At 49.8% G+C, this 13,264-nt stretch overlaps 2 protein-coding genes across 2 annotated transcripts in view; both read right to left on the minus strand.

Annotated features, from left to right (window-relative positions):
- The window catches only part of GSDME (gasdermin E), a 376,936-nt gene extending 372,530 nt beyond the window's left edge, over positions 1 to 4,406 (minus strand). The window contains exon 1 of the mRNA XM_089315423.1: positions 4,393 to 4,406. Within this exon, the coding sequence (XP_089171549.1) occupies positions 4,393 to 4,398 (6 nt within the window). The 5' untranslated portion in view covers positions 4,399 to 4,406. The remainder of the gene's footprint in view (positions 1 to 4,392) is intronic.
- Positions 1 to 4,410, minus strand: part of OSBPL3 (oxysterol binding protein like 3) — a 282,066-nt gene extending 277,656 nt beyond the window's left edge. The window contains exon 1 of the mRNA XM_089315399.1: positions 4,394 to 4,410. The gene's annotated coding sequence lies outside the window, so the exon portion shown is untranslated. The remainder of the gene's footprint in view (positions 1 to 4,393) is intronic.
- Positions 4,411 to 13,264: the final 8,854 nt, after the last annotated feature.

Genomic DNA, 13,264 nt, shown 5'->3' on the forward strand with positions numbered 1-13,264 from the left:
AGGATCAGGGAGGAATACATGGTTACTGGGGTCAAGCTGACCTAAAACCTATGGGAAACTAATATCAATTATAATCTTAACAATACCAGTTGTAATTTAGACATTAATCCAAGTATTGGCCTATATCATATATGGGACATAGACATATTACAATTTTATCATTAACCCGGCTGCAGCCTGTTTTTAACCATGAGTGATCACGCTATGCTTTGCCAAGTGTGATGTAGGGGACTGCTATTGTCCGAGAGTTTTAGATCATAGTTTCAGACCAGAGTCTCACAGGGGTGGAGGGTGGTGGGGTGCTTTCTCAAGATGGAGTCTCAAGTGCTCCAAATGTCAAGGTGTTACTTCAAATAGAAGATCTCTCTCTCTCTCTGCCTTTCAAATAAGTAAATCTTTTTTTTTTTTTTACAGGCAGAATGGACAGTGAGAGAGAGAGACAGAGAGAAAGGTCTTCCTTTTGCCGTTGGTTCACCCTCCAATGGCCACCGCGGCCAGCGCGCTGCAGCCTGAGCATCGCGCTGATCCAATGGCAGGAGCCAGGCACTTCTCCTGGTCTCCCATGGGGTGCAGGGCCCAAGCACTTGGGCCATCCTCCACTGCACTCCCGGGCCACAGCAGAGAGCTGGCCTGGAAGAGGGGCAACCGGGACAGAATCTGGGGCCCCGACCGGGACTAGAACCTGGTGTGCCGGCGCCTCAAGGCGGAGGAAGTAAATCTTTTTAAAAACCTGTTTATTAGAGGGGGCAGGCACTGTAGTGTAGTAGGTTAAGCCTCCACCTGTGGCGCCAGCATCCCATATGGGCACCGGTTCGAGACTCAGCTGCTCCACTTCCGATCCAGCTCTCTGCTATGGCCTGGGAAAGCAGTGGAAGTTGGCCCAAGTGCTTGGGTCCCTGCAACCACATGGGAGACCCAGAAGAAGCTCCTGGCTCCTGGCTTTGGATTGGCACAGCTCCGCCTGTTGCAGCCATTTAGGGAGTGAACCAGCATGTGGAAGACCTCTCTCTCTGTCTCTCCTTCTCTTTTTCTCTGTAATCCTGCCTCTCAAATAAATAAATCTTTCAAAAGAAAAGAAAAAGAAAAACTTGTTTATTGGAGAGCAAGTGAGCGAGCCTATCCACTGGTTCTCTACACAAATTCCTGCAACAGCTGGAGCTGGGAGCTGGGAGCCAGGAACTCGATCTGGGTCTCCCATATGGGTGGCAGGGACCCAATGACTTGAGCCATCACTGCTTCCCTCAGGGTCTGAAATAGCAGCCAGAGCCAGGCATCAAACCCAGGTGCTCCAGAGTGGCTTAGCCCGGGGCCAGGCAGCCAGGCTGGATCACTGTCTGAGTGCCTGCTATGGTCCAGGCTCCTCCTGACCTGGAAGATGGCTGGGATACGGCTGATATGGGATATGGCAGTGCAGACGCTGCACTCAGAGCCTGGGCCGTGTGACCGTAAGTGAGTGATTTTACTGCATTCTGTAATGTGGGTCGTTATCAAGGTTAGATGGGTTCATATTTAAAGCAAGAAGTTCTTCATAAATACTTGGCAAAGACTGGTCAAGGTCACAGAACTTTGTGTCATTTTGATGAACCTGATAACCGCATCAAGGTGAATGAGACATTTGTGTGCATTTCCTGGAGGACAGCTAACAAGCTCCACTCACTGGATCAGCCTTGAACAAGTGCGAATAATGCATCGTCCTGGTGAACGAGAAGGAGCAGGATTGTTCCAGTCTCAGAGAAAGAAGGGCTTTCCTTGTGAAACCTTAATGTAACACATAATCTAACTGCAGAGCCAGGCATGTAACTAACTCACTAACTAAATGGCAGTAACTAACTCACTAACTAAATGGCAGCAACAGGAGGAGCAGCGATTCCAACCCTGCTGAGAGCTGTGGGCACAGCAGCCAGCCCTTCCCTCTTCTGCACACCAGGCTCTGACAGTTGTCACCCATCCCTGTCACCAACAGCCACAGGCAGAGGGGACTTTATTTTCTCACGGTCACAGGCCTCTGGTCACTTCTAACGGCAACTACACACGTGTGCGGTGTAGCCGTTGAAGACTGAAACTTGACTCCCATGGGGTCACACCCGATGCATATCAATGCGCTTAGTTATGCGTCCTCCTTGCCCTCAACCTCTTGCAATACGCAGAACTGGGCTGTTAAGTATCAAGATCCATTTTCATGAGTGCCTGTATCCCTGGCACCATCGTGGCCCATTTTTAAGAGTGTCTTTGAGGAGGCCGACATTGTGGCTAGTGGGTAAAGCTGCCTCCTGCAATGCTGGCATCTCCGTCTCTCCCCACCTCTCTGTAACTCTGATTTAAAAAATATTCATTTATTTTAAAGGGAGAGCTACAGAAAAGCAGAGGCAGAGAGAGAGAGAGAGAGAGAGAGAGAGAGAGAGAGAGAAAGGTCTTCCAACTGCAGGTTCACTCCCCAGAGTGCCACAATGGCTGGAGATGAGCTGATCTGAAGCCAGGAGCCAGGAGCTTCTTCAGGGTATCCCAAGCAGGTGCAGGGGCCCAAAGACTTGGGCCATCTTCCACTGCTTTTCCAGGCCATAGTAGAGAGCTGGACTGGAAGTAGAGCAGCCAGGACTAGAACCGGAGTCCATATGGGATGCCGACACTGCAGACGGCGGCTTTACCCTATACACCACAGTGCTGGCCCCTAAATGAGTATCTTTTTTTAAAAAATGTGAGTGTTCTTGAGTCTAGAAGCCATGTGACTGGCATCAGGGCCTGTGCTTGTCTGAGACATTCCGGTGTGATCAGAAATGGGACCTGAAAAGTGGGTAACTCTCACATGCCCTGGGGCAGTCCTTACTCAGAGGAGGCTCCAGCTCAAGCAACAGGTGCAGCTGCTGCCTGTGGGCTTGAGGCTTCACATCCCTGAAGCCCACCACAAGAAGGCCACCCAGTTCCCAGGCTTCTCCGCACACATACGTAGCGCATTATAGATCTAAAAGAAGAAGGAAACACAACAACAGAAAATCTTAGAACTAGGAGGGGAAGGGTAATATGCTGCTTTTGAAAAAAATGGGAATCATTTTTGATGCAAAACTTTAAGGATGCATTGGCAAGCTTCCTTCCCTTTCCTAGCTCTGTTCCCGGACTTGAGATCTGCAGCCGGCACCAGCCAGAGGGGTACTGGCTCCATCGGGTATTCTGGGTACTGCTGGAAGCTGTGATTTGCTCCGCGGGCTGTTGTGCCTTGTTAATCTGGCAGTGGGTGTTACTTTTTCTACCGGGTTGTAAATTTCTAGCTCCTGAGAGGCCGGGCAAAAGCACTTATGAGAGAATGAAAATGAGAAAAGGACAAAGAGTCTGAGAAAATGTGCTTCGTCCCTGGAAGTCTTTTCTGTCTTCATGCAAACCCCATTCATCATTGCAGTCACTCTAGAATATATGCGGGGCATTGGGTCCAGGACCACCCCCATGGGTACCAAAACCCACGGATGCTTCAGGCCCCTGCAGAAAAGCCAGAGTGTTTGCATCTAACCCGGGGAATCCTCCCACATGCTTTATTTGTTTTTTTTTTTAATATATATATATTTATTTTTTGACAGGCAGAGTGGACAGTGAGAGAGAGAGAGAAAGGTCTTCCTTTTCCCGTTAGTTCACCCTCCAATGGCCGCCGCGGCCGGCGCGCTGCCGGCCAGGTACTTCTCCTGGTCTCCCATGGGGTGCAGGGCCCAAGCACTTGGGCCATCCTCCACTGCACTCCCTGGCCACAGCAGAGAGCTGGCCTGGAAGAGGGGCAACCGGGACAGAATCCGGCACCCCGACCGGGACTAGAACCTGGTGTGCCAGCGCCGCAGGCAGAGGATTAGCCTAGTGAGCCGCGGCGCCAGCCCCTCCCACATGCTTTATCATCTCCAGATTACTCACAGAAGTGCAGACAACGTAAGTGCTATGTGCGTGGCCGTTGGACTGCATTGTCCAGGGAATAATGACATGGAAAAAGGCTGCACGTGCTCAGCACAGATGTAGTTTCATTTTTCCAGTATTGTCTGTCTGCCGTTCATTGAATCTGCAGAGGCAGGACCCGCGGGTTTCCAGGCTGACAGGAGAGTTACTGAAACCAGGAGCTTTGGGAGTATCGGTGGTGAGCGAAGGCAAAGGTGGCATACCCTGATAAATTTTGCGGAAGGGAAGACAGCTACCAACTGCCTGCATTTCTAAGCATCTTTGATAAACCAGGGTGTCTGTGAGTCTGGGAGCCTGAGGACCCGAGTGGCGGGAGCAGGTGCTGCTCTCGCCACCTGCTGGACTCAGGATGTAGTGCACACTCGAATCGCGCCGTGCAGCTCAGCCTGCGGCGAGAGGGTGGGAACCTGAGTAGCCAGGGTCTCCCCTGGGCTCCACCAGGCTCCACTACAGAAGACAGCATCACCCCATGTACTCTGCTTTTTATTGTTATTTTGTAGCACACTCCCTCTGAGTAGCTGGAGAAGAGTTCAACTGCACAAACAGCCCAGGCAGGTCCTTCAGAAGGACTTGCTCTAAGAGGTCAGCTCCACCCGTCACTGCCCTGAACAGCTCGCAGAGGTGTAGACAGCGATACTGGTGATCCTGACACGGTGCATGCCTGGCCTAACGTGTGTGTTTGTGTCTTCGGTTTTTTGTTTGTTTGTTTTTGTTTTTGTTTTTGACAGGCAGAGTGGACAGTGAGAGAGAGAGAGAGAGACAGAGACAGAGACAGAGACAGAGACAGAGACAGAGAGAAAGGTCTTCCTTTGCCGTTGGTTCACCCTCCAATGGCCACCGTGGCTGGCGCGCTGCGGCCGATGCACCGTGCTGATCCGAAGCCAGGAGCCAGGTGCTTCTCCTGGTCTCCCATGGGGTGCAGGGCCCAAGCACTTGGGCCATCCTCCACTGCACTAAATAAACAAGAGTTGAGGCCAGCGTTGTGGTGTAGCAGGCTGAGCTGCGGCCTGCAGTGCTGGCATCTCATATGGGTGCTGGTTGGAGTCCTGGCTGCTCCACTTCCCATCCAGCTTTCTTCTGGTGAGCCTGGGAAAGCAGTGGAGGATGGCCCAAGTCCTTGGACCCCTGCACCCGTGAAGAAGCTCCTGGCTCCTGGCTCCTGGCTTCAGCCTGGCCCAGACCCGGTTTTGTGGCTGTTTGGGGAGTGAACCAATAGATGAAAGACCTCTCTCTCTCTGAATCTCCCTCTCTCTCTCTTTCTCTCTCTCCCCATAACTCCGCCTTTCAAAATGAATAGGATAAAGCTTAAAAAAAAAAAGAGTTTATAGAATAAGGATATAAATAAGAACATATTTTTGTCCAGTTCTACAATATTTGCATTTTAAGCTGAGGGCTCTTACAAAAGGATCAGAAAGTTTTAAAACTTGAAATGTTTACACATTTAAAAAGTCACAGTAAGCAAAGTTTAACTTATGTGTGGGGAGCAACTGGGAGCAACTTGGACTAGACTAAGTTACTGGAATTAAGACTTATTCTATGCATCTGCTCTCCCACAATATGGCGCTGGGAGAGGAGGAAACAGCTTCTACACAGCTGCCTCCAGTTCAACCAATAAACTGTAGGACCTGCTCCTGATTGGAGGAGAGCAGCGTACTCGGCGTGTGGGTAGCAAAGTTGGGACTGGTGGAAGAGGACTATGAAGGAGGAGAGAGACAACATGCACCAGGAACATCTATCTGAAGGAACACCTGTGCAGCCCCCAGAGAGCCGGCCGGCGGTGTGCCGCTCCCCCGCGGAAGTGGGGAAAGTGGCAGGGGGACCTGCCCCTCCACGGAGGTGGAAGGGACGGTAGCCAACCCGGGAAGAACCAGCAGCAAACCCGGGGAGGGCCGAGCAGACGAAAGAACAGCGCAGGGTCCTGTGTCGTTCCTCCACGAAGACGGGGAGCGACACTTATGATTGAAGGAAGAACAACATGTTCTATAAACTCAGAGCTGCCTCAGTGTGCAGTGTGGATAGGGCCCATGGTCTGGCCTTGGCACTCATTCCCTGTCTCACACAGAGAAACTTCCAGTCTCACAGACTCCATTCACAGTAACTGCCCTACACAGGTGACCATTAAAAAGAAAATCTTCCAGCCAACATCGTGGAGTAACGGGTTAAGCTGCTGCCTGCAGCACTAGCATCCCTGTGGGCACCAGTTCGAGTCCTGGCTGCTCCATTTCTGATCTAACTCCTTGCAAATGTGCCTGGGAAAACAGTGGAAGATGGCCCAAGTCTTTGAGCCCCTGCACCCACATGAGCAACCTGGAAGAAGCTCCTGGATGTTGGCTTCTGGCTTTAGCCCGGCCCAGGCCTGGCTATTACAGCCATTTGGGGTGTGAACCAGCAGTTGGAAGACCTCTCTCCTTGTCTCTCCCCTTCTCTCTCTGTAACTCTACCTTTCAAATAAATAAAAATAATAAAAAATAAATGCTTTCTTTCTTTCTTTCTTTCTTTTTTTTTTTTTTACGGTTCCTTTCTCTAGATATGTTTGGATATGCACATACCATTGTGCTCCAGTTGCCTGAAGCATTCCGGGCAGTAACCTGCTGTACAGACGTGTGGCCTAGAACAGAATGAACGATCCAGGATTGTGTAACTCCACGCCATGATGTTCGCACTGCGTGGAAACGGACTAACCAGGCATTTCTCAGAAGGGATCCTGTCCTTAACACGTACGTGACTATTGCTGTAGGGATGAGCGGCAGAGCTCCGTGAGGGGCTTAGTGGAATCTAGCGCCCTCTTGTGTCCATTGATAGGCCAAGCACTGCTGACTGTCCAGCATTTGCTAAGGGCTTTTTTTTTTTTTCTTTTAAAGATATATTTATTTGAAAGTGACAGAGAGCGGGAAAGAGAGCTTCCACAAACTGACTCACTCCCTAAATGGCTGCAACATCTGGGGCTCGGCCAGCCAGAAGCCAGGAGCCAGGAACTCCATCCTGGTCTCCAATGGGTGTAGCAGGTGCCCAAGCACTTGGGCCATGTTTTGCTGCTTTCCAAGGTACATTAGCCAGGACTGGAACTGGGACTCCGATATGGGATGCAGGTTTTGCAAGTGGTGGCTTAACCCTCTATGCTGTGACACCAACCCCAAGGGCTATATTTAAATGCATCTCTTATGTTATGGAAAGTGTCAGAATTTGGCTATGAGGTTTAAAAAGCTGCCCTCACTCTCAGAAACAGGTGTACAAAGATCCGGCTCTAGGAAAAACTGAGAAAAAATTTTTAGATTTCTTTAGATCCTTTATTTTCTCTCCCATCCCACTCCCTTCAACACCTTCCTTTCCCCCAATGATTCCTTCTAAAGCTCCCAGAGCGTATGTGGTCCTTTCACGTGTTATTAAATCAAAAATACTTGAATTGCAAGATTTTTAGGCTTCTGAGAAATATTTTCATATATATGGTGTTAAAATACGCTGTGGATATTGGTGGATGAGTGGAGCCAAAGAGAGAATAATGACTTGCATCGGATGAGGCAGGCCCTGGAGACACAGGGGTGGTGAGCAAGAGACAGGAGCCGGGAGGAAGCCTTTTTTGAGATCCCCTAAATAACTGCATGTGCCTGACTGAGCAGGGAAAATCCCTCAGCGTCATGGGTGGAGAGACCACGGATGTGACCTCTGGGCTGCCACTGCCACTCCTACGCTCCAGTTGTGCAAACCTGGAGAAGTGAGTTGGTCTTCCCTAGAGGTACTGTAGAACAGTAACCCAGTCTACTTCATAGGGTCATCAGGAGGGGTCAAGAAGATGATGTATGTGGAGTATTCACAGTCATACCAGGTACCAGGTGTGTATTTCAGATTCACCTTAAGTGCTTAAAAAAAAAAAAAAAAAAAAAAAAAAAAAAAAAAAAACCAGAAGCAAATAGAATACTGAAAGGTCAAATCAGGGTCAGGGGAAATTGTTTGCTTGTAATGGCGCCCCCCCTCCCCCAATGGCTCTGGGAGGGGAAAGGATGTATTGTTCTGGTGAATGGTCACTTAAAAACACATGCCATCCCTCTGCACGCTTTGGGGGAAATTTTGACCCCAGGAACAAATTGACTTTTTAGTGAAAGGTGGAAGGCTGACTGTAAAGAGGAGGATAGATTCACAAACTTGTGCAGAATTTTAAAATGGTGATGACAGCTGCTAATCAAAGATTAGATTTATGCCCTGCCTCAACTTAAGACCCAGACAAGGGGCCGGTTAAGTAGTGGGCTAGGCCTCAGCCAGAAGCACTGGCATTCCATATGGGCTCCAGTTCTGGTCCCGACTGCTCCTCTTCTCATCCAGCTCTCTGCTGTGGCCTGGGAAAGCAGTGGAAGATGGCCCAAGATGGAAGATGGGAGACCCTCAGGAAGCTCCTGGCTCCTGGCTTCAGATCTGCCCAGCTCTGGCCGTTGTGGTCATTTGAGGAGTGAACCAGCAGATGGAAGACCTTTCTCTCTGTCTTTCCCTCTCTGTGTCTGTGGTCCTCCCTCTCAAATAAATAAATAAAATATATTTTTAAAAAGACATAAACATCTGTATTTAACAGAAATGATTTAGAAAGAAAATTAATATGAAAGAAATTCTTCTGACTATCCCTTCAGATAACATAAGTAAACATTGACTTTGAACTCTGCGTATAAGGCCTTGTTAATGTTTTTATTTAAAAAAACTCATTCACTGTTTTTTAAATATTTACTTATTTATCTGAGAGTGAGAAGGGAGGAGAGGGAGAGATCCCATCTACAGGTCCACCCCTGAAATGGCCATAGTGGCCAGATAGTAGGCTGCAGCCAGAGCCAGGAACTCAGTCCAGGTCTCCCCTGTGAGTGACAGAAACCTGATTACTGCAGTCCTCACTCCTGGCTCCTAGGGTCTCCACTGTCAGGAGCAGAGCCGTGCATCAAACCCAGGTACCCCAGGATGGGACATGGACATCCTACTGGTGTCTGAACCACTAGGCCAAACCCGCACCCGGGGCCCGTGTTTGACATGTCAATCACAAGTGTTACAGGCCCACCAACTGCTTCCCTGGGAAAGCCACCTGGGAGCCCCTGAATAACTGATGTGGGTCCTTGGCTGTTTTTCAAGGAAGAGGAGGCCATTCCTTAGGAGAGAGATGGGCACCTGGGCACCTCGAAGTGGCTCAGTTCAAAAAGCTCCACATGATAGTCTGAACTACCGATGACTCAGGCAGCTGAAGGAAGGAAGGGTCGATTCACTGACCACAGGTGTGGAGAAGACACAGAGAACCAAGCCTGACAGATGCGTCACGTCAATGGCAACAGAGTGGACTGAAGATTCAGCAGCTCCTGCTGACGGGGCAACACCGTTATTCTGGTCCCTGAAGCTGCCCTAGACTGTGAATGGAGTTATTCTTAGAAGCCTATGGGACACCAGCTTCCCATGTGATAGAGTTTTTTCCAATAAACTCCCATTTCAAGGGAGTCTAGGATCTCTGGTTCATGCAACCAAGCAAGATTAACTAACAGCAGTCTGGGGAATGACAATTAAAGGAGGCGGTCTCTACCACCACAGAGCTTACATCGCAGTTGGGAAGATGACGCATATTAACTCATGGAACATTTATTAGTTTCCCACTGCCAAGTAGAATATTAAGTGTTAGGGCTACAAAGATAAATAGGACATAGACCGGGTTGTCCAGGAGCTCAGAGACTTAATGGGAAATGGACAGTGTGAAGGTGACTCCCAGTATGCACGAGGGGTAGGTGGAGTTAGAGGATGAAGGTGCTTTTTTTTTTTTTATTTGACAGATAGAGTTAGACAGTGAGAGAGAGAGACAGAGAGAAAGGTCTTCCTTCCATTGGTTCACCCCTCAAATGGCCGCTACAGCCGGAGCTACGCTGATCTGAAGCCAGGAGCCAGGTGCTTCCTCCTGGTCTTCAATGCGGGTACAGGGGCCCAAGCTCTTGGGCCATCTTCCACTGCCTTCCCGGGCCACAGCAGAGAGCTGGACTGGAAGAGGAGCATCCGGGACAGAACCTGGCGCCCATAGGGGATACTGGCACCACAGGTGGAGGACTAACCAAGTGAGCCATGGCACCGGCCCCTGAAGGTGCTATTTAAAAAAAAAAATTATTTTATGGGGCCGGCGCTGTGGCGCAGCAGGTTAAAGCCCTGGTCTGAAACGCCAGCATCCCAAATGGGCACTGGTTCTAGTCCTGGCTGCTCCACTTCTGATCCAGCTCTCAATATGGTCTAGGAAAGCAGTAGAAGATGGCCCAAGTCCTTGGGCCCCTGTACCCATGTGGGAGACCCAGAAGAAGTTCCTGGCTCCTGGCTTCGGATCGGTAGCTCCGGCCATTGTGGCCAATTGGGGAGTGAACCAGTGGATGGAAGACCTCTCTCTCTCTGTCTCTATCTCTCTCTGTAACTCTTCCTTTCAAATAAATAAAATAAAATAATCTTAAAAAAAAAAAACAGCATCTTTAGGGGCCATCATTATGGTGGCAGGTTAAGCCACTGCCTGCAGCGCCAGCATCACATATAGGTGCCAGTTTGAATCCCTGCTGCTCCACTTCTGATCCAGCTCAGCTGGGAAGATGGCCAGAGCTGAGCTGATCCAAAGCCAACAGTCAGAAGCTTCTTCCAAGTCTCCCACTTGCGTGCAGGGGCCCAAGGACTTGGGCCATCCTCTGCTGCCTTCCCAGGCACATTTTCAGGGAGCTGGATCTGAAGTGGAGCAGCCGGGACTTGAGCCAGCGCCTGTATGGGAAGCCGGCACTGCAGGCCAGGGCTTTAACCTGCTGTGCCACAATGCCTGCCCCACCGAAGATGCTTCTAACATGAACAGTTACTGCTCACAACTGCCCAAGGTGGCCATCCATGTGGGAGAGGCCTGTCATCCCTTACCCCTTCCTCTGTAAATTTAGGAAGAATTAAAATGGGCAGGTGTGGAACATATCTTCTCTTCTTCCTTTTGGAAACTAGTAGCTCCCAAAAGCAGACATTGTCACTCTGCCCAGCATGGCCTGCAAGTGAGTGCTTAAGTCTGTCTAAGTCTGGGTTTCAGTTAGCAGGCGTACTTGGCTCCTGCCGTAAGCTTTCCATCTTCCTCTTCATCATTAACTTAGGTGGTCCCTAATATCCCTTTTTCTTTTTCATTTTGCTCAGAACATGAGTGGGAAAGAAAAATTTTTGGATCCCCTGGAGATACCAACATGTGATCCACGTGTAGGTTTTAAGACCATAGGAACTCCTCCAATTGCTGTTGTCTATACCACCAGTGGAAACAGATTCAAAACACAGACTGATGGGCTACAAACGACCTAAGTCCTGGGATGAGAAAACAAGCTGCACCAATTATATTTTGCACTGAAACCAAAAAAGAATTTTCCAACTGAAACAGGGCAGAGCGGTGTGCGGGTGCTGGCTGAGTCCCAGTATTGGTCACGCTCTAGAGTGAAGACTTAAAACTGCTGCATCCTCCAGCTCCAGACCCAGCGAGGCCCAGCCTCAGGCTTGGATTTTCATGCTATTCCAAGGCATGCTGGGAGACAATCATCCCTGGACTCCCACGTGCCCACTCATCTTGTGCACAGTCTTTGTCGTGGGTGATTTTTTTCAAGGATGTTTGCGTGGTGAACATCCTGGAAGACAGTGATCATGTGTTCCTCTAGAACAGAGGATAGCACTGTTTATCGTCCAGTAGCTAATACAATAAAAATATAGATAATGTCTCTTAAGTGGTGCAAAGATCACTCAGGCTTTGGTCCATCATAAAACATCTGGGTTCCTGTGCTCTGGGCTCCTCACGTAATGTGACCCTCTGTGTGGGTGTGTGGGCATTATTTGGCCCTCTTAAGTCACGTTATGTATGGGATTGGGGTCTGGGGAACAGGCACGAAAATGCTAGTACTCTGGCTTCTGCTATTGTGGCAGTTAAGAAAATGTTCTTTTGGGGGCTGATGCTGTGGTACAGTGGATTAAACCACTGCCTGCAACGCTGGCATCCCCAGTGAGCATGGGGTTAAGTCCTAGCGAATCTTTTTTTTTGTTTGTTTATTTATTTATTTATTCCAGGCAGAGTAAGACAGTGAGAGAGACAGAGAGAGAGAGAGAGACAGAGAGAAAGGTCTTCCTTCCGTTGGTTCACTCCCCTAATGGCCACTATGGCTGGCGCCGCGCTGATCCGAAGCCAGGAGTCGGGTACTTCCTCCTGGTCTCCCATGCGGGTGCAGGGGCCCAAGCACTTGGGCCATCCTCCACTGCCTTCCCGGGCCACAGCAGAGAGCTGGACTGGAAGAGGAGCAACCGGGACTAGTACCTGGCGCCCCAACCAGGACTAGAACCCGAGGTGCCGGTGCTGCAGGTGGAGGATTAGCTAAGTGAACAACGGCGCCGGCCTAGATTGATTTATTTACTTGAAAGAGTTAAACAGAGAGAAGAGAGGCAGAGAGAGAGAGAGAGACAGACAGACAGACAGAAAGAGAGAGGTCTTCCATCCGCTGGTTCACTCCCCAATTGGCCGCAAAGGCCAGAGCTGCACCGATCTGAAGCTAAGAGTCAGGAGCTTCTTCTGGGTCTCCCATGTGGGTGCAGGGGCCCAAGGACTTGGGCCACCTTCCGCTGCTTTCCCAGGCCATAGCAGAGAGCTGGATTGGAAGTGGAGCAGCCGGGTCTCGAACTGGCGCCCATATGGGATGCTGGCACCACAGGTGGCAGCTTTACCCACCACGCCACAGTGCCGCCCTCCCCCCCTTCCCCCCACTAATCTTTTGACCCTGCTCCCTGCTGATGCACTTGGGAAAGCAGTGGACTGTCAGGGACCACTGCACGGCCTGAATTCTGCTGAAGGCATGCTTGGCCAGGTTGCAAAGGTGATTGGGTCAAGTTATGTTAACAATGGCAAAGGTTATTTGACACGATGCTGAAGCAGCTAAGGAAATGCTGTGGGCTCTGGTAAACAGCAAGTGGGACGGTCACCCCTGTTAATAATTAGTCCCCCTCAAGCTCCTGCGGTTGTTCTCTTAATCCCAGCTTCAAGCAAACACGTCCTTCCTGGAAACACTGAAACTCCCCATTGTTCCCTGTCTCACTATGTTTAAACTCCTTCATCATGAAATCCTGTTTTCACGTAACTGCACATTTTTTATGATAAATCACTCACATCACTGTTGCTAATAAATACTTGGAGTAACCAGACATCTGGGCCTCTGATTCTGCCTCCACCTTTGGCAGCAGACAGAGTGTCCCCTGGTTCTCCACATTAAAATCTCTAGTCTGAGTCTGCTTCCTTAGTCTCTGTGATGCTGTCCCTCTTTTGGGTTAACCTGACACTCTGTCATGCTGGACGCAGCAGTGG

The sequence above is a fragment of the Oryctolagus cuniculus genome, chromosome 16 (genome assembly GCF_051225735.1).
Source record: "Oryctolagus cuniculus isolate XC-2025 breed Fujian yellow rabbit chromosome 16, ASM5122573v1, whole genome shotgun sequence".
NCBI lineage: Eukaryota > Metazoa > Chordata > Mammalia > Lagomorpha > Leporidae > Oryctolagus > Oryctolagus cuniculus.